Source organism: Lissotriton helveticus, chromosome 6 (assembly GCF_964261635.1).
Source record: "Lissotriton helveticus chromosome 6, aLisHel1.1, whole genome shotgun sequence".
Taxonomy (NCBI): Eukaryota; Metazoa; Chordata; class Amphibia; order Caudata; family Salamandridae; genus Lissotriton; species Lissotriton helveticus.
In genome coordinates, this window is record NC_136067.1 from 76,962,244 (window position 1) to 76,983,442 (window position 21,199).

Consider the following 21,199-nt stretch of genomic DNA (forward strand, 5'->3'; position numbering starts at 1 on the left):
GAGGGATACAACACCAAGCGACATGGACGATGATGAGGAAGAAGAAAAAGTGGTACACAAAGTGCATATGATTGACACTACCACCCGGAAGGCCCGTCGTTTGCCACAATGTAACATCCGCGTGGGATCTCAGGAAATGATGGCCGTAGTGGACACCGGAGCCACCATCAATATCATGGCACCTGCTCTACACCGGACACTGTGTCCTGCACCTGTACTACACTCCTCAGCGATCACAGTGTTTGCGTATGGACAGGAAACCCCTTTGAAGATCTTAGGGCGGTTCAAGACCTCCATAGCTCATGGGGAAAGGACTGTCACCACCAATGTACACGTCACGGAAGATGGATAAGGGATGCTGTTGGGGTGTCGAGCGCAGAAGACCTTGGGATCGTGACATTTGCTTTCAGTGTACATCATGAATCCATACATCACCTGCTCGACGAGCTTGCTGAGGTTTTCAAAGGGATTGGCAAATTCCGAGGAAAAGAAATTCACCTTCACATCGATCCCACAGTTCAAACCGTCGCTCTGAGACATCGAAGAATAGCCTTTCCCATTGTGGTCACGAGAAAACCAAAACGACCTGGAGCAGTGTGGATTTGCGTTGACATGCGTTTGCCAAATGCAGCGATCAAACGGGAGCGCCATATCACCCCGACTATCGATAATCTCATTGGAGAGATGGCTGGAGCCTGCTGGTTCTCAAAGCTTGATCTACAGTCAGGGTACCATCAACTGGTACTCGATGAAGCGTAACGAAATATCACCACGTTCTCAACCCATGTGGGGTTACGACATTACACCAGGTTGAGCTTTGGAGTATCCAGTGCGGCTGAAGTCTTTCAAAATGTCATATATGAACTGATCATGGACATCTCAGGGGTGATCAATGTAAGTGACGACATCATGGTGCACACCAAGTCACTTCCGGAACACAATGCCCGACTTACCCAAGTACTCCCCCGCTTACTGGCTGCTGGACTCACTCTCCACAGAGAGAAGTGCGAATTCCTGAAGAAAAAACTCCAGTTCTTCGTATATGCTTTCTCCACCGAAGGGGTCAGACCGGATCCAGAAAAGGTTCTGGATATTAAAGAGGCTGTAGCCCCTACGAGCGTGACAGAAGTTTGCAGCTTCCTTGGCATGATAAATTATTGCGGAATGTTCATCCGGGATCTTACTACTCTAACACTTCCGCTACGAGAGCTCACCAAAGACTCCGTTCCATGGAAGTGGGGCCCGGATCACGCCAAGGCATTCAAGGAGATAAAAAACGCCCTCTCTGAAGCGACGACACTGGCTTTCTTTGATCCTGCGAAAGTGACACAAATGGATGGCAGTGGATGCCGGTCCCATGCGTCTGGGGGCCGTGTTACTGCAGAAACGACACCACAAGAAGAAGACTGGGCTCCTGTGGCTTTTGCACGTAGATCACTAACCGAAACGGAACAGAGGTATTCACTAGTTGAGAAAGAGGCCATTGCCATTCACTGGGGGTGTCTCCACTTTCATCAATACGTCTATGGAAAGCCTTTCACAGTTACAACGGACCACAAGCCTCTGGTGGCTCTCTTCTCAGGAACATCCACTAAACCTCCGTCGAGGATTGAGAAGTGGATGCTGCAGCTTCAAGACTATAATTGTAAAGTGGAATACCAACCGGGGTCCCGCAATCCGGCGGACTACTTGTCCCGACATCCCCGAGCCGCTACTAGCAAGGAAATGGATGACGCCGCTGACATTGAAGAATACGTGAAGTGTGTCATGGCCTGCTCATGCCCGATTCCCTTGTCTATGCAGGATTTGGTAGAGGCAACTTCCATTGATGAATGCTTACAGAGAGCTAAGGTGGCCCTGCAACGCAACAACTGGCACAAAGTCAAGGATGAGTGGAAAATCCTCACGGTCCAAGCTCAGCGAATCATGGAGAGTCTATACCATGTCAGAGAAGAACTCACTGAAGATCCGACAGGCTGCCTGCTGAGAGGACATCGGCAGGTCATCCCCACATTGCTAATGGACCGGTGTGTACAGTTAGCCCATGTGGGGCATCAGGGCATGGTAAAAACCAAGTCTCGACTTCGGACCAAGGTGTGGTTCCCGCTAATGGACAAGCTGGTAAAGTCCACTGTTCGTCGTGCTCGTCATGTCAAGCCACTGGAGACTTCCCCCGTCTGGCTCCAGTCATTGCGGAGCCTCGGCCGAGACTACCGTGGTCCTATGTCAGCATGGATTTTGGGAGTCTGCCTGATTGGCGTCACACTCTAGTGGCCATTGATGACCACTCCAAGTATCGGGAGGTCGAGATTGTGGCATCTCCCAATGCTGCGGAAGTAATACCCAAAATTGAGAAGATCATGGCTGCACACGGGTTGATGCAGGAGCTGGGCACTGACAATGGGCCTCCTTTTCAGGGACAAGAACTAGCCACATATCTTGCTGCGCTTGGTATTCGACATCGTAGAATAACGCCACGATGGCCGCAAGCCAATGGTGAAGCGGAGAGATTTATGAGGACTCTTAACAAGGTAATCAGGATTGCACATGACAAGAAACAGTCATTAGAATTGGCAATATTCACGTTCCTCCGCAGCTACCGACAAACCCCTCACTTCACCACTGGAGTAGCGCAGGCTCATTTGCTGCTCGGCCGAGTAGTCACGGACTCGATACCACATCATCCTCGCTGGCAGCCCCAAAACCCTGATGATTCAAGGATTGATGCTCGGCACAAGCAGGCGTATGCTTAAGTGAGTCAGAGGAGAAATGCTCAACCTACAAGAATCCAGGAAGGGGACCTGGTACTGCTCAAGAATCGCCTGTCCACAGGAAAGGTTCAGCTACCCTATGAAAAACTGCCATGGACTGTGGTCAGTACCAAAGGAACCAGGGTCATTGGCTTTCGAGGACATGAGACTGTGGCCCGGAATGTTTCCCATTTCAAGAGATATTACCCTGAGGCATTGATAGTACCTTCACCTCGACTGGAAAGTGAGGACAGCAGCAGTGGTTCTATGGGAGGTGCTCTCTCGAGTGCTGATGATGACGTAGGTGGCTTGGATGACTCCGGGCCTGTTGAACCCTGCCATGCAGAGTCGTAGGTGTCTCCTGCTCGGTTGGAAGGCAGTTGTAGTGAAGACACCGCGGAAGACGGAGTAGGCTTCCCATCGGGGCAAAGCCAGTCCCAATATCTGCTGCGGAGAAACCCTGAACCATCCTGCCGGCTGAAGGACTACGTCATGTAAGACTGTTCCATATACCGTTACGGCCTGTTAAGAGTGCTGGGGTGTTTCTGATGTAGACACTGCTAATTATCACCTTTTTTCATAGTGATACTTTTGTTGTTCTCTTTGTTTTGTTTATTGTTGGGAGGAATGTAATGTCGTGACAGGGTTGACGTCACGACCACGCGAAAGGCATGCTGGTCATGTGACCATTGTTGAATAAAAGTAATGGGCATGTAAACGTACGCCAGTTCGGCGACGGAGACGAAGCTCAGCAGTTGACACAAAATCTGGCTCCTGTCATTATTGATAGCCATAGGACCTACCTGTTGCCCCAAAGGTCCACCACTGTCGTGTCGGCGCTGCCACCGCGCCCGACACAACAGGGGGCAGCGCATTCAGATAAAAAATGGAGCGGCTGCTCTGAAGCTACTCCGTGTTTTCACAGTGCAGTAACGTAATACGGCGCAGAGGCAAAGGGATTCCTTAATTTGCATGGGGCCACTCACCCATGCAAATGAGGGGACGCCCTCTTGAGAAAGCGCTGGCGCTGTATGTGCGCCAGCGCTTTCGGTATTACAGAAGGGGACGCAGAAGTGTCTGAGGCCCCTTCTGTAATACCAAAGTGCCCCGGGGGCACGACCTCCTTATTACACACAGTGATGCACAGGCTGTGAGGCGGTGTACTGCATTTGTGCCTTCATGAGCGGGGTTCCTTCATAAGTGGCAGCCTCGAGATTGGGCCAGAGGTCCCAGCGACAGCAGGTCCTCCCCGTGCAGGCCCTCCCCGTGCAGGCGGGTGCAGTCATGTGCCGCTCTCGTCTGCAGGAGTATCTCTGGTCTGCCTTTCAGTGGTGTGCTTTACCCATTGCGGGTAGGCGCATGCCTGCTCCTGCCCTGGGGACAGAGTATGTGTGTGCAATAAGGCACAATGTCCTGCCCACTGTACATGCCCAGCTTCGCAAAGCCTGGTCGAGACCAGGACTCCCTGCTCATCCTGGAAGAGCACACAGACCCACAAAGTTGTAATTGGCAAGCATGGGTCGTATTTATTTACGAAAGAAACACACTGAAGAACTTTTAACTTACAATGATAAACATTATTAACATGTCACTCTGACAAAGGGATCTAAAACTGATCCATGAAAAACCTTTAAAATTATATTAAGATCAATCCAAATTCTTAAAAGTAAACTTCTTTCATTTTGCAGGCAGCATTGATCCAGCCAGAACCCATCATGCGATTTGTAAACATTTTGGTCGAGCAAAGGTACTTGACAGCCTTTACCCTGCCTTGCATGAGACTCGGAAATTTGTTTTCTAGGATGGAAATTGCCATTTCTGTGCTCAAATGCCCATACCACCCCCGAACACCCATATTCTGGAGTCCCAACTGCCCCGTTTTGCCCCATGGGCCTCCTGGGCTGGAGATACAGGTGCCAGAATCCTGTGCCATCCATCCTGTGTTCCTGTGGTCCAGGCAAACTGCTCATGATGGCCTTAGTATGAAGTCAAGCTGCAAAAAGACATAAAGTTTCCTCATATAAGTAATCACCATCCCCTACAACCAAAGAGGAAAATGCTCCACATCTAAAACCACAAATGCAACTGATCTTCGCACAATACTGTAACAACCTTCTGTGAATTGCACATTTAGAGGGTAGGTGGGTGGTATTTAGCACAGTGGCAATTGCGGGGCTATGAGGGACACCTGGAGGAAGGAGGTACTGGAGACCATCCCTGATATGTTCCTATCTTTCTGTAAAATTCGCTGTAATGTGGGTGTTTTTGAATTCAGAGGTTGAGCCACATCACTCCATACTCACTTCGAATTTTTAAGTCACAGTTTTGTTTTATAGTTAATCTGTGACGCAGTCACAGGGGATTTGCTTGAGAGGGTCATAATTGTGGATCACTGAAATAATATCGAGGGACAGAATATCGACCAACAAAAATATCGTTGACAAAATATCGAGAGACAAAATATCGAGTTTCTATCTACAAACAGGTAAGTACAAAAATATCGAGTTAAAAATATCGTTTACAAAAATATAGTTGTAAAAAATATCAACTTTAATAAAAACAATGTTTAATTACATTAATATAAAAAATTAATTACTAAAATATACTTAACAATACTTAAAATAACTTTTAATAATTAAATAATTAATGAAAGTAAAAAAATAATATTTTTTTAATCATATTTCTTAAAACATATATATATATAGTAACAAAATTTAATTAAATAATAGCCAATATTATTAACGTACAAATACAAAAGAGTAAAAATTACTATTCCCACTCCAGTGGGTGCAACAGTAGGGAAAGCGTTGGATAGCGTAGGGGTTAAAATTACTATTCCCACTCCAAGGAGTGCAACAGTGGATATATGACGTTACAACGCAACTTTTACAACGCACTACCATTACAACGTAAGTATTGGTAAGTATATAATAATGTTTATAATTTAAATTATTTAAAATTAATTTAATATAATTTAATTTAATTTCATTTCATTAAATTAAATTAATGTAAATTTAATTTTACTTTATTTTTACACTGTACCCCTGTACCCCAAAAACCCAAAACTGACCCTGAACCCTAAAAAAAACCCTTTACCCAAAACCCCAAAACTGACCCTGAACCCTAAAAATACCCCTTTACCCAAAAACTAAAAACTGACCCTGAACCCTAAAAATACCCCTTTACCCAAAAACCCAAAACTGACCCTGAACCCTAAAAATAGCCCTTTACCCAAAAACCCAAAACTGACCCTGAACCCTAAAAATACCCCTTTACCCAAAAACTAAAAACTGACCCTGAACCCTAAAAATACCCCTTTACCCAAAAACTAAAAACTGACCCTGAACCCTAAAAATACCCCTTTACCCAAAAACTAAAAACTGACCCTGAACCCTAAAAATACCCCTTTACCCAAAAACTAAAAACTGACCCTGAACCCAAAAAATACCCCTTTACCCAAAAACTAAAAACTGACCCTGAACCCTAAAAATACCCCTTTACCCAAAAACCAAAAACTGACCCTGAACCCTAAAAATACCCCTTTAATTTAACATAATTAGCAATTAATCAATTAAATTAAATTAATTACCAATTACATTTTAATTAATTAACAAATATTTTTAAATTAACAATTAATTAAATATTACTACCAATTATTAAATTTACATATTTAATTAATTATAATTAAATTACTTCCCACCCTATTCCCCTATAAACCCACAACCCGCTACAAGAAATGAATTATTTAAATTTACACAATTAGCAATTGATCAATTAAATTAAATTAATTACCAATTAAATTTTAAATAATTAACAAATATTATTTAATTACCAATTACTTAAATATTACTACCAATTAATACATTTACATATTTAATTAATTATAATTAAATTACTTTCCACCCTATTCCCCTATAAACCCACAACCCGCTACAGGAAATAAATTATTTTAATTTACATAATTAGCAATTAATCAATTAAATTAAATTAATTACCAATTAAATTTTAAATAATTAACAAATATTATTTAATTACCAATTAATTAATTATTACTACCAATTAATAAATTTACATATTTAATTAATTATAATTAAATTACTTCCCACCCTATTCCCCTATAAACCCACAACCCGCTACAAAATAAAATTACACAATAATTTCAAAAAAATCATTAATTAAAAATAATTATAACATAAAATGACACTTTTCACACATATTATAACATAAAAACACTACAAATAATTAAATATTATTTAAAAAACGATATTTTTTACTATCTAGATTATATACTTGGATATTTTCACTTTCTATATTATTTACAGTCAATATTACTTCACTTACCTTAAAAACGATATTTTGACTGTCGATATTCTGTCCTGTCGATATTTTGTCCAAACGATATTTAAAACTCGATATTCTGTCCAAACGATATTTTGGAGTCGATATTATGTCTGTGCACCCATAATTGTGATAGGCAGTGGGTAGTTGTCAAAAAGGATAGCTGAAATGTTAGCAAGTTTCTTGATCAGTGGCTTTTCCTTTTGATCACACCATTTGCAGGATTTCTTATTGAGTTTGCGGAGATGGTCGTCCAACTTTTCAGCGCCTAGATCTCTGTTGAGGTCTGCTGTTCTTGTGAAGCAAGGAGCACCTATTGCTATTTCTGGGGCCTTGTTTTGAAGTTTTTGCTTAGATTTCCGATACTTCTCCTGGCAACCGATCCACACTGGGGAAGCATATGACAGTGTGGGTTGAATAAATGCATTGATTGCATGCACCTTGATCCGCACTGGTATTGACTAAGGGCCATATGTATCAAGGAACCGATTTGAGATTCCTTATTTGTGATTTTTACCGAATCGCAAATTTAGAATCGCAAATCGGTATGTATGAAAGAAATCGCAAATAAATAGCGATTCCTTAAAAATCGCTATTTATTTGCAAAATTCCCATATGCGATTCCTTGACCTCAAGAAATCACAATTATTGCGATTTCTTAACGGAAAAAAAACGCAATTTTGCGAATTTCGCAAAACAGCCAATCAGGAACTCAGGTGCAGCATGATGACATCACAACCAGGAAGTGACTGACTACCCATGCTGCACCTGAGTTGCTGAGTCAGAGGCAGAGTGAAGGTGTGTTTGAGAGAGTGAACTGTGCTCCTGAAGCAACATGGCAGAAAGTGGAGACACGCCCAGGCAGGAATCCCAGCAGCAGGAGAGAGAATGCTCCAGGAAAAGGAAGCAAAAATGTTCAGAGGCTGAACTGGAGGCTTTGATAGAACAAATGGTGCCAAACCATGAAATATTGTTCGGGAAAAAATCTCTAAAGGTGCCAGAGAGCCGTAAAAGGCGAATTTGGGAGGACATCCAGCATAAGGTGAATGCTGTGGGGGTGACACCCCAGAGTGCGGAGGACCTCAGAAAGTGCTGGTATGACCTGCGCCAGCGCTCAAAAGAGAAGCTAGCTGCCAGGCTGGAGCAGTCTAAGCCAACCGGTGGTGGGACCTCTTCTGTTTCGGACTCTACACCTCTTGAGGAACTGGTGGAGGGGACCCTGCAACCAGAGAGTGTGGGAGGAGTGGCTGATCTGGACAGCTCTGATCAACCAGTATCTGGAAAAGGTAGGAAGCATGTCCTCACACCCCTTACACCCTCCCAAAACTCCCCAGCAGTTACCTAGGGGCAGGAGAAAAGATAGGTAGTCCAAAGCAGGTACACAGACAGACACAGCAATGCATTATGGGAGATGTAGTCACATGAAAATCAAAGTTGTAAATTTTCAGCCAAACAAGTCCAATGTAGAATCTGCAGGTCAGGAAAGGGAAACAATTAACCAATGTAATCCCAAACGTTGAAAAAAATGTATTTACACAGTGCAAGTGAGTACAGTAAATTAATGTGTGCTGTTCTGTCCACAGCGCCATCTTCGAAACAGCCTACAGGCAGTGGACCAGTCAATGAAGGTGCAGACTCAGGAGATGCCGGGCATGAGGAGCACACTGATGGGGAGGACAGCCCTGTGACCACTCACAAGAAACAGAGGAGACACATAGTGAGACCACTACCACCAATGGAGGATGAGGCAGATGATAGTGTTGGTAATTTGGTAAATGATACCACACAGCCACAGCAAGAGGTCAGTGCACCAGACCATCAAGTGCCACAAAGTACAGCCAGGCGCAGACGTCGCACGACTACCAGTGACGAAGGTCGAGGCGAAGATTCTGTGTTTGCCGGCCTGGAACTGAATATGTTGCAAGTGCAGCGCCTGCAAGCCAAAAACATGAAACTGTTACAAAGATAGGTGAGGGCAGGCTCCAGGGGATTGAGGAGTGAACTGAGGAATGGCAAGCAGGCGTTTTGTGAGGAATTGCGCGCAGAGCGTGCTGCTAGGCACAGAGCATTGCAGCGCCAAGATCGTTATACACGGGCCATTAACCGCTTGGCCTCTGCCACAAGCATCCAGGCCAGGCGCAGCATAGAGATGCAGCGACAGTTCACACATGCTACACAGGATATTGCAAATGCACTTTTGCAAGTTATAACTGCTGTTGATGAGCTGAAGCCAGTACGCACAACAGGGCCTGGAGTACTAACTCCAAGTGAAGAGGACGTGCAGTCAGGTCGGAGCAGCACCACCCGACCACCCATCTTGGAGAGGCACCGTAGTGGCAGGAACAATAGGCCTACACCATCCAATTAGCATCACGCTATGCAACATCGAACTTTAAACTCACTCCTGTTTTCTTAATAGCACTGTGACTGAAACATGTGCTTGACATATGGAGTGTGACTAGTTTGCCTGAAGGTCGTGTGTCATTATTTTTACTGCAAGTAAGGATTAAAAACACATTCACACTTACAAGATATGGCATTTTGTCATTTATTCTTACCTAAAAATAGTTGCGTGCAATCTCATCACGCCTCTGGCGCCCAGCTGCTGCAACAGCTACACAAGCTAGCATACGACCTGGTCCAGGCCCCTCCACGTCAGAGGATCCTGAGTCACTCAGCTCCACTGGTGTGCCTTTTCTTGTGGCAATGTTATGCAGCATGGCACATGCTACCACTATTTTGCAACACGTATTGGGGCTGTGTTGGAGTGCACCTCCACTTTTATGGAGGCACCGGAATCTGCTTTTCAGGATCCCAAAGGTCCGTTCGATGGTGCCTCTGGTTGCGATGAGTGCCCTGTTGTATCTGCGTTCTCTAGCATAGGCGGGATTAAGGTAGGGAGTCAAGATGAAATCCCAGACTGCATATGCACTGTCACCTGTGGGTTGAAATGTAAATGGTTAGTCAGTGAACTGCACATGGTAGTTAGTACAAATGTACCCTATGTTTAATAGTATTTACTAAGTAGGTATCCCTCGCCAAACTCCCCTCTTGAGAGTCTACGGTATAGCCCACTGTGACGGAAGATGAATGCGTCATGTGTGCTGCCAGGTTACTTTGCTACTATGTCAGTTATGATGTGTTTGGCATCACACACCACCTGAATGTTTAGTGAGTGGTAGCATTTCCGGTTCCTGAAGATGTACTCATTGCTTGAGGGGGGAATATAGCAACATGCGTGCCATCTATGCATCCTATCACATGTGGGAATTGAGAGATTTGGTAAAAGTCCTGCTTTGTCTGGGCTAGTGCCTGTGGGGTGCTGGGGAATTAAATGTGATGTTGCATCCTCTGAACCATGGCATCTAGAAAGGCATGGTAGAATCGCGAAAGGGCACTTTGTGACGCCCCTCCTGCTGAGGCAATCACCCCCTGAAAACTTCCTGAGGCCAACAGGTGTATTGAACACAGGACCTGGATTTCAGTGGAGATGGCATTTGTCCTGCATGTGGGGTGTTCAAGGTAGGGTCTGAGTTCTTCAATTAAATCATTAATGCTGTCTTCATCCAGCCTGTAGTGGGTGTAGAGCTCCTCCTCAAGGCGCTGGGAGATGCTGATGGGCAAACGGAATATCCTCTCCTGGCGTCTCCTCCTCTGTGCAGCAGCTCTCAGGCGCATCCTCCTAGTTATCAGGTAAAGCCCCGCCATTGTGATAAAAAGTATGTGGAATTCTGTTGCTGCTTAAATAGTTTGCACCTGGTTACCACCTGCTCCTACTTGGTGGTTAATGCGATTCTGTAAATTGCGATTTTCCGAATATCGCTAATTGCAATTTTTTCATACATACCATTGCGATTCCTTATTTTGCGAGAATGGCCATTCTGCGTTTTTTCTGCGATTACCTACTTTTGCGATTTTTCATTTGCGAAAATCGCAAACTTTGAACTCGCAAAAGTAGGTAATTGCAGGAAAATCGCAGATTTTACATGCTCGCAAAATAAGGAATCGCATTTTTTCCGAATCCTTGATTTTCGCTGATTTTGCCTACATACATACCATTTTGCGAATTCGCATTTGCAAAGGCCGAAATTCTGCGATTTTCGGCCTTTGCGAATGCAAATTTTAATGATACATATGGCCTTAAGTCCTCAGAAGTGGGTGCATGCTGCCAGCTTGGTTTATGCCTTCTGATAAGTTTTCTCAATGTGGTTTCTTCAGCTGAGTTCGGAGTCGAGTGTCACTCCTAGGTAGGAGCTGCTGTTTTCTAATTTTATTTCCTTTCCAAGGATGCGAATCTGTGGATGCTCTTCGATCTTTTGTGGATCTGCTTGTATTGAGACTTATCTGCCAGTTGGTGTACCACTGAGAGATTTTGCTGAGGGATGTAAATTCATTCGGGCTTGATAGAGCCCTTTGGGCAGCACCTCAATGGTGCACCAATGATGAAACTGTGGCTTCCTTGCACCAAATATTTGGCATGAGATTGTAAACCCACACTGTGCAAGAGTGGGGGAACTGGAAACCCCAAAATATATGCACCACCCATGACACTTCAGCGATGCGGTGAATCTCCTTCCCGCCCAGAAAAATGGCGCTGGTCCCTATGTTTTTTATATGATGCTGGGGCGACTAGAAGGTGCTTCCAGAGCAGACATTGACAGTTCATATAATACTGCCCTCGGGCCAAATTATGATATGCTTTTCTGGTGCAGAGTTAAGCACCTGTTTTATGCACCTACAGGGCAGAATGTGAATTCATTTAGTTAGTGCTTTGCTTTCGGACAGTATAGCTCATAAACAGAGAGCAATGCTTACTTCGTTTTGTTTCTAGCATCTTGTCAGGAGAGGTATGATGGTTAAGGTGAGGTAGCTTAGCAGAGCAGAGCTAGCGTTCAAATAATAAATAATAAGCCCACTTATAAAGCGCCTGGTTACACTGAACTAGTGTGCCCCTGCGCTGCGGTGCAAACTGTCCTCGGCAAACTCGGAAGCTCTATCCAAGAGGAGCGACTATGTGGAGGGAAAAAGATGGGTTTTCAGTTTTTTTTAAATAGCCTCCAGCCTCCGAGCCCTGCAGCCGGAGGCTCAGAGGGAGTTTGTTCCACTGCTGAGCTGCCACATACCGAAAAGAACGGCCACCCATCCTTGCTCTCTTGATGGTAGGAACACACACCTGACCCGTCCCACTTGATCTGAGTTGCCGGGTCGGTGAGTCGAGAGTAAGTAGATCGAACAGGTAGGAGGGGCCCGTCCTATGTATGATACGGTGGCAGACACACAGCGCCTTGAACAGCACTCTCTCCCTGATTGGTAACCAGTGGAGGGAAGCAAGCGCCTTCTTAGAAGAGGCTCTCCTCTGGCGCATAAGAACCAAATGAGCAGCTGCGTTCTGGATACCTTGGAGTCTCTGCACGCATTTAGCGGTAGCACCCAGGTACAGTACGTTGCCATAGTCCAGGCACGCCGTCACCAGGGCATGCACCATGATTTTCCTGACTGCAATTAGCGGCACATCCAATGTTTTTCGTAGGCCCCGCAGGACTCCAAAACAGGTGCCTGCCACCCGCCGGGTATGATACTCAAAAGAGAGCTTGGAATCCAGCCATACCCTAAGGTTCTTAGCCTGTTCACAGGGCGTGGGGCTGGGTTCCAGAGACTGTGGCCACCAGGCCGATGACCACACTGATGGAGCCTTCCCTACCACAAGCACCACAAGCATTCCTAAATGGCAGACATTGAGGTTCATTCACAGAGCTAATGTTGAGTCAGGACAGGCTGCAGTGCTAGAACTGAGGTATATTGACAGAGCTAGTGTCAGTCAGAGCAGGTCTACAAGTAAGGTACATCGACAGAGCTAGATTCAGTCAGAACAGGTCTAGAACTGAGGTACATTGACCAAGCTAGTGGCAGTCAGGCCAGGTCTAGAAGTGAGGTACATCACAGAGCTAACGTCAGTCAGGAAAGGTCTAGAACTGAGGTACATCACAGAGCTAACGTCAGTCAGGAAAAGTCTAGAACTGAGGTACATCACAGAGCTAACGTCAGTCAGGAGGTGCAGCGCAGGAACATCGCCGGAGAAATATCGAGGTACATTAATACCACCGCAGAAATATCGTCTGGAAGAAATATTGACAACCAAAATATAGATTACAAGAATATCGACTGACAGGTAAGAAATATCGATTACCCAAAAAATATAGTTGTAATAAATATAGTTTACAAAAATATCGTTTACAAAAATATCGATTTATTAATAATGTTATGTATTTTAGTGTTTTTTAAGTTCAAGAAATTTTATTGGAATAATTATAGACAAAATAAGCAAAATACATCATATTTTAGTGTTTTTAATAAGAATTGTTTGTCATTTTAATATATGTTTTAGAATTGTAAATGTAAATGTAAATGTGTTGGATTTGTAAAGCGCACAGCTGCCCGTGAGCGTCCCGGCGCTTGCTTAGGGAACCCGTCCTGGTATTCCCCTGTGAGAAACACCGGCAGGGTGTCCACAAGGTGAAAGCCAGGCATCCCGTCACGAGGGGCCGTAGTGGAGATTAAGCAAGCTATTGCCCAGAGTCGCAGAGTGTGACCCCGTGGGTTGAGTAGGCACCAAAGCGAGAATTGTCGAGTCCGTGGAATTTTGAGCCCGAGACCCGCCGAGGCAGGGAATCGAACCCTGGTCCACGGTCAATCTCAGCTTCCGGGTCTGCCGCCTCTAACCACTGAGCCACGCTTGTTCTAGTTATAAATGTATTTGAAGTTTAATTTTGCGTTATTATTTCCGTAGCGGGTTGTGGGTTTATAGGGGAATAGGGTGGGAAGTAATTTAATTATATAAAATAATTGAATAATTAATGTGTTAATTTATTAATTAGTAATTAATTGTTAATTATTTTTAATTAAGAAATTAATAATTAATTATGTTAAGTGTTTTATGTAATTTTAGGTGTGTGTGTTGTGGTATTTGTATGTGTACATGGTGTGAAGGGTGGTGAGTAATTCCGTTTTAATTGATTAATTATTAAATATGTAAAAATTAATTACCGTTAATTATTTAGTAATTATTAATTGTAATTGTGTAATTAATTTTAGGTGTGTGTTGTGGTGTTTTAATGTGTAAATGGTGTGCAAGTTGGTAAGTAATTATTTTTTATTGATTAATTATTAAATATGAATGAATCTATTTTCTTTAATTAATTAGTAAATATTAAATGTAATTGTGTACTTAATTTTAGGTGTGTGTTGTGGATATTATAGTGGTAAATAATGTGTAATTATTTGTTTAATCTTTGTTAATAATATATATAATTATATATTAATTATGTTAAAATTGGAAATTAAATTTAATAAAAATGTTGATAGTTTTGTTTTTTAATTTTTGGGGATCCTGCGCTTTCCCTCCTGTTGCACTCACTGGAGTGGGAATAGTAATTTTTACCCCTACAATATCCAGCGTTTTCCCTACTGTTGCACTCTCTGGAGTGGGAATAGTAATTTTTACCCCTCCGCTATCCAGCGCTTTCCCTACTGTTGCACTCTCTGGAGTGGGAATATAAAATTTTACCCCTCCGCTATCCAGTGCTTTCCCTACTGTTGCACTCACTGGAGTGGGAATAGTAATTTTTACCCCAACGCTATCCAGCGCTTTCCCTACTGTTGCACTCTCTGGAGTGGGAATAGTACATTTTACCCCTACGCTATCTAGCGCTTTCCCTACTTTTGCACTCACTGGAGTGGGAATAGCAATTTCGACTCTGCTGCTAAATGTTTTAACTACTAATGTTTTCATTTTGTTGTTAAATGTATGTGTTGTTTTTTCAGAGTTTCATGTGTTAATTAAATATAGAATATATATATATATTTTTAAATATTTATATATGTTTTTATTTTATTTTTTATAATTAATACATTTTATAAACTAAAGAAAGATAATAGTTAATAAAATGTATTTAAGTAAATATATGTATATGTACACTTTTTTGTGTTTATATTTATTAAATTACATTTATTTGTTATAATTAATTAAAATATATATTACATTTAATTTAATTTGTTAATAATAACATTATTTAATTAATTTAATTTAAGTTATGTTATTTTTTAAAGTCGATATTTGTTACATCTATATTTTTTACATCGATATTTTTGAGTCGATATTATTGTACTTACCTGTTTAAGTATAGGGAGTCGATATTTTTGTAATCGATATTTTTACATCTATATTTTTGTTGTCTATATTTTTGTTTTCGATATTTAAACATGGAACCCAGTCAGGACACATCTAGAACTGAGGTACACGACAGAGCTAACGTCAGTCAGGACAGGTTCACAAGTGAGGTATATTGACAGAGCTAGGTTCAGTCAGAACAGGTCTAGAACTGAGGTACATTGACCAAGCTAGTGGCAGTCAGGCCAGGTCTAGAAGTGAGGTACATCACAGAGCTAACGTCAGTCAGGAAAGGTCTAGAACTGAGGTAGTCACAGAGCTAACGTCAGTCAGGAAAGGTCTAGAACTGAGGTACATCACAGAGCTAACGTCAGTCAGGACACATCTAGAACTGAGGTACACGACAGAGATAACATCAGTCAGGACAGGTCTACAAGTGAGGTACATTGACAGAGCTAGCGTCAGTCAGGTCAGGTTTAGAACTGAGATACATGACAGAGCTAACGTCAGTCAGGACAGGTCTACAATTGAGGTACAATGACAGACCTGGTGTCAGGCAGGACAGGTCTAGAACTGAGGTACACGACAGAGATAACGTCACTCAGGATAGGTCTACAAGTGAGGTACATTGACAGAGCTAGTGTCAGTCAGGACAGGTCTGCAGGTCTAGACATGAGGTACATTGACAGAACTAGTGTCAGTCAGGACAGTATAGAACGGAGGTACATTGACAGAGCTAGTGTCAGTCATAACAGTCTAGCAGTGAGGTACATTGACAGAGTTAGTGTCAGTTAGTACAGTCTAGAACTGAGGTACATCACAGAGCTAGTTTCAGTCATGACATGTCTGGATGTCTAGAACTTAGGTACATTAACAGAGCTGGTGTCAGTCTGGGCAAGTCTGGAACTAAGGTACATTAACAGAGCTAGTGTCAGTCAGGACAGTCTAGAACGGAGGTACATTTATAGAGCCAGTATCAGTCAGAATAGCCTAGAACTGAGGTACATTCATAGAGCCAGTATCAGTCAGAATAGCCTAGAACTGGGGTACATTCATAGAGCCAGTATCAGTCAGAATAGCCTAGAACTGGGGTACATTCATAGAGCCAGTATCAGTCAGAATAGCCTAGAACTGAGGTACATTGACAGAGCTAGCGTCAGTCAGGACAGTCTAGAACTGAGTTACATTGACAGAGCTAGTGTCAATCAGGACAGTCTAGAACTGAGGTACATCACAGAGCTAGTTAGTGTCAGTCAGGAAAGGTCTGCGGGCATAGAACTGAGGTACATCAGCAGAGCTAGTGTCAGTCAGGACAGTCTAGAACTGAGGCACATCACAGAGCTAGTTTCAGTCATGACATGTCTGGATGTCTAGAACTGAGGTACATTAACAGAGCTGGTGTCAGTCTGGGCAGGTCTCGAACTAAGGTACATTAACAGAGCTAGTGTCAGTCAGGACAGTCTAGAACGGAGGTACATTCATAGAGCCAGTATCAGTCAGAATAGCCTAGAACTGAGGTGCATTCATAGAGCCAGTATCAGTCAGAATAGCCTAGAACTAAGGTACATTCATAGAGCCAGTATCAGTCAGAATAGCCTAGAACTGGGGTACATTCATAGAGCCAGTATCAGTCAGAATAGCCTAGAACTGGGGTACATTCATAGAGCCAGTATCAGTCAGAATAGCCTAGAACTGAGGTACATTGACAGAACTAGCGTCAATCAGGACAGTCTAGAACTGAGTTACATTGACAGAGCTAGTGTCAATCAGGACAGTCTAGAACTGAGGTACATCACAGAGCTAGTTAGTGTCAGTCAGGAAAGGTCTGCGGGCATAGAACTGAGGTACATCAGCAGAGCTAGTGTCAGTCAGGACAGTCTAGAACTGAGGCACATCACAGAGCTAGTTTCAGTCATGACATGTCTGGATGTCTAGAACTGAGGTACATTAACAGAGCTGGTGTCAGTCTGGGCAGGTCTCGAACTAAGGTACATTAACAGAGCTAGTGTCAGTCAGGACAGTCTAGAACGGAGGTGCATTCATAGAGCCAGTATCAGTCAGAATAGCCTAGAACTAAGGTACATTCATAGAGCCAGTATCAGTCAGAATAGCCTAGAACTAAGGTACATTCATAGAGCCAGTATCAGTCAGAATAGCCTAGAACTGAGGTACATTGACAGAGCTAGCGTCAGTCAGGACAGCCTAGAACTTAGGTACATTGACAGAGCTAGTGTCAGTCAGAATAGCCTAGAACGGAGGTACATTGACAGAGCTAGTGTCAGTCAGGACATGTCTAGATGTCTAGAACTGAGGTACATTGACAGAGCTACAGTCAGTCAGGACAGGACTAGCAGTCAGGTACATCAGCTGAGCAAGTATGGCGTCAGGACAGGCTGCAGGCTCCGGTCTGAGGTGCATCAGTGGAGTTGGGACGGATACCTGCCCGCCTCTGCTGTGTTCCATCATTCCCTGAGGCGGGGCCAGCACTCTCACTCAGCACCAGGGGGAGGCTCTTGGCATCAGTGTCGGACGTCGAGAGGAGGCCTTCCCGGCGGGGGGCCAAGGGCAACAGCCTCACGAGAAGGAATTCATTAAGAGGTTTATTTGTGCTCCGGGGGCCAAAGTCAACACCGGGCGCAACTGTGGGAGCTCATTAAAGCCAACCTGGCGGACTTCACTCACTCACGTTTCTCCCAGTGAACATTCCCAGCCCTCCGTGCGCTCCTATGGAATGCATACAGTGCGTGTGTGCACAGAGGCTTCCGGTGCCTGGGGTACAGGCCTCTGACGCAGCACCCAGGGCTGAGGGACAGGCCTATCCAAATGTTTCACCAGCGGAGGGCGTCTTTCTAGAGCACTGAGGTCAATGTGGTGTGGCGTAAAGCGCTGCACAAATAAGGGAACATAAGATACTCACTACACATTCACGTAGAATGCTTTCCTGAAACAAAAGGTGTGGTGTAACGGCCAGAGATGCCGACTTTTGAGGCGGATAACCAGGTTCGAGTCTCGGCATCGACTCAGCATCCTGTGATTCTGGGAAAATCACCCAATCTCCCTGCCCAAGAAATGAATGTTTCCTTCCCTGTGTAATGTAACTGGTTCTCGGGTACAGCGCGCCACTTCCTTAGCGTCAAGTACGCAATATATATAAAAACTGCAAAGTGTTCAGTCGCAAACTGTTACATGTGGCGAGAGGGTACTCGACTGAAATATTTGCTTTGAGGTCCTTTACAGGATGAGGTCACTGGCTGGGCTCCATGAGTAACACCAGAACACGCTATTGATTGGAAGTGACTTGAGCATGCACAGCAGCTTGCACACGGTATGGCACAAAAGTACCATGCATTGTTGCTTGCAAGCAGCGCAGTGCATTGATGCAGGGTCAATGTGTGACACAAAAGTACCATGCATTGTTGCTTGCACACAGAAGAGTGCATTGATGCAGGGTCAATGTGCGACACAAAAGTACCATACATTGTTGCTTGCAAGCAGCACAGTGCATTGATGCAGGGTCAATGTGTGACACAAAAGTACCATGCATTGTTGCTTGCAAGCAACGCAGTGCATTGATGCAGGGTCAATGTGTGACACAAAAGTACCATGCATTGTTGCTTGCACACAGAAGAGTGCATTGATGCAGGGTCAATGTGCGACACAAAAGTACCATACATTGTTGCTTGCAAGCAGCTCAGTACATTGATGCAGGGTCAATGTGTGACACAAAAGTACCATGCATTGTTGCTTGCAAGCAGCGCAGTGCATTGATGCAGGGTCAATGTGTGACACAAAAGTACCATGCATTGTTGCTTGCAAGCAGCGCAGTGCATTGATGCAGGGTCAATGTGTGACACAAAAGTACCATGCATTGTTGCTTGCAAGCAACGCAGTGCATTGATGCAGGGTCAATGTGTGACACAAAAGTACCATGCATTGTTGCTTGCACACAGAAGAGTGCATTGATGCAGGGTCAATGTGCGACACAAAAGTACCATACATTGTTGCTTGCAAGCAGCTCAGTACATTGATGCAGGGTCAATGTGTGACACAAAAGTACCATGCATTGTTGCTTGCACACAGAAGAGTGCATTGATGCAGGGTCAATGTGTGACACAAAAGTACCATGCATTGTTGCTTGCAAGCAGCTCAGTACATTGATGCAGGGTCAATGTGTGACACAAAAGTACCATGCATTGTTGCTTGCAAGCAGCGCAGTGCATTGATGCAGGGTCAATGTGTGACACAAAAGTACCATGCATTGTTGCTTGCACACAGAAGAGTGCATTGATGCAGGGTCAATGTGCGACACAAAAGTACCATACATTGTTGCTTGCACAGTGCATTGATGCAGGGTCAATGTGTGACACAAAAGCACCATGCATTGTTGCTTGCACACAGAAGAGTGCATTGATGCAGGGTCAATGTGCGACACAAAAGTACCATACATTGTTGCTTGCAAGCAGCACAGTGCATTGATGCAGGGTCAATGTGTGACACAAAAGCACCATGCATTGTTGCTTGCACACAGAAGAGTGCATTGATGCAGGGTCAATGTACGACACAAAAGTACCATACATTGTTGCTTGCAAGCAGCACAGTGCATTGATGCAGGGTCAATGTGTGACACAAAAGCACCATGCATTGTTGCTTGCACACAGAAGAGTGCATTGATGCAGGGTCAATGTGCGACACAAAAGTACCATACATTGTTGCTTGCAAGCAGCACAGTGCATTGATGCAGGGTCAATGTGTGACACAAAAGTACCATACATTGTTGCTTGCAAGCAGCACAGTGCAATTGATGCAGGGTCAATGTGTGACACAAAAGTACCATACATTGTTGCTTGCAAGCAACGCAGTGCATTGATGCAGGGTCAATGTGTGACACAAAAGTACCATGCATTGTTGCTTGCACACAGAAGAGTGCATTGATGCAGGGTCAATGTGCAACACAAAAGTACCATACATTGTTGCTTGCACACAGAACAGTGCATTGATGCAGGGTCAACGTGTGACACAAAAGTACCATGCATTGTTGCTTGCACACAGAAGAGTGCATTGATGCAGGGTCAATGTGCGACACAAAAGTACCATACATTGTTGCTTGCAAGCAGCACAGTGCATTGATGCAGGGTCAATGTGTGACACAAAAGCACCATGCATTGTTGCTTGCACACAGAAGAGTGCATTGATGCAGGGTCAATGTACGACACAAAAGTACCATACATTGTTGCTTGCAAGCAGCACAGTGCATTGATGCAGGGTCAATGTGTGACACAAAAGCACCATGCATTGTTGCTTGCACACAGAAGAGTGCATTGATGCGGGTCAATGTGCGACACAAAAGTACCATACATTGTTGCTTGCAAGCAGCACAGTGCATTGATGCAGGGTCAATGTGTGACACAAAAGTACCATACATTGTTGCTTGCAAGCAGCACAGTGCATTGATGCAGGGTCAATGTGTGACACAAACGCACCATGCATTGTTGCTTGCACACAGAAGAGTGCATTGATACAGGGTCAATGTGCAACACAAAAGTACCATACATTGTTGCTTGCAAGCAGCACAGTGCATTGATGCAGGGTCAATGTGTGACACAAAAGTACCATACATTGTTGCTTGCAAGCAACGCAGTGCATTGATGCAGGGTCAATGTGTGACACAAAAGTACCATGCATTGTTGTTTGCACACAGAACAGTGCATTGATGCAGGGTCAATGTGTGACACAAACGCACCATGCATTGTTGCTTGCACACAGAAGAGTGCATTGATACAGGGTCAATGTGCAACACAAAAGTACCATACATTGTTGCTTGCAAGCAGCACAGTGCATTGATGCAGGGTCAATGTGTGACACAAAAGTACCATACATTGTTGCTTGCAAGCAACGCAGTGCATTGATGCAGGGTCAATGTGTGACACAAAAGTACCATACATTG

At 44.0% G+C, this 21,199-nt stretch overlaps 1 protein-coding gene across 1 annotated transcript; it reads left to right on the forward strand.

Annotated features, from left to right (window-relative positions):
* The first annotated feature begins 7,923 nt into the window (after positions 1–7,923).
* On the forward strand, positions 7,924–9,612 carry LOC144762189 (uncharacterized). Its single transcript, XM_078647345.1, has 2 exons — positions 7,924–8,374; positions 8,672–9,612. Exons 1-2 carry the CDS (start codon positions 7,924–7,926, stop codon positions 9,055–9,057), a joined length of 837 nt encoding a protein of 278 aa, XP_078503471.1. The 3' UTR covers positions 9,058–9,612.
* The last annotated feature ends 11,587 nt before the right edge of the window (positions 9,613–21,199 follow it).

What these genes read in the sequence shown, in the direction of transcription:
- LOC144762189 (XM_078647345.1), top strand. Translation starts at nt 7,924, where the DNA reads ATGGCAGAAAGTGGAGACACGCCCAGGCAGGAATCCCAGCAGCAGGAG. An exon ending in TCAACCAGTATCTGGAAAAG is followed by an intron (nt 8,375 to 8,671) that starts GTAGGAAGCATG and finishes TTCTGTCCACAG; the next exon opens with CGCCATCTTCGAAACAGCCT.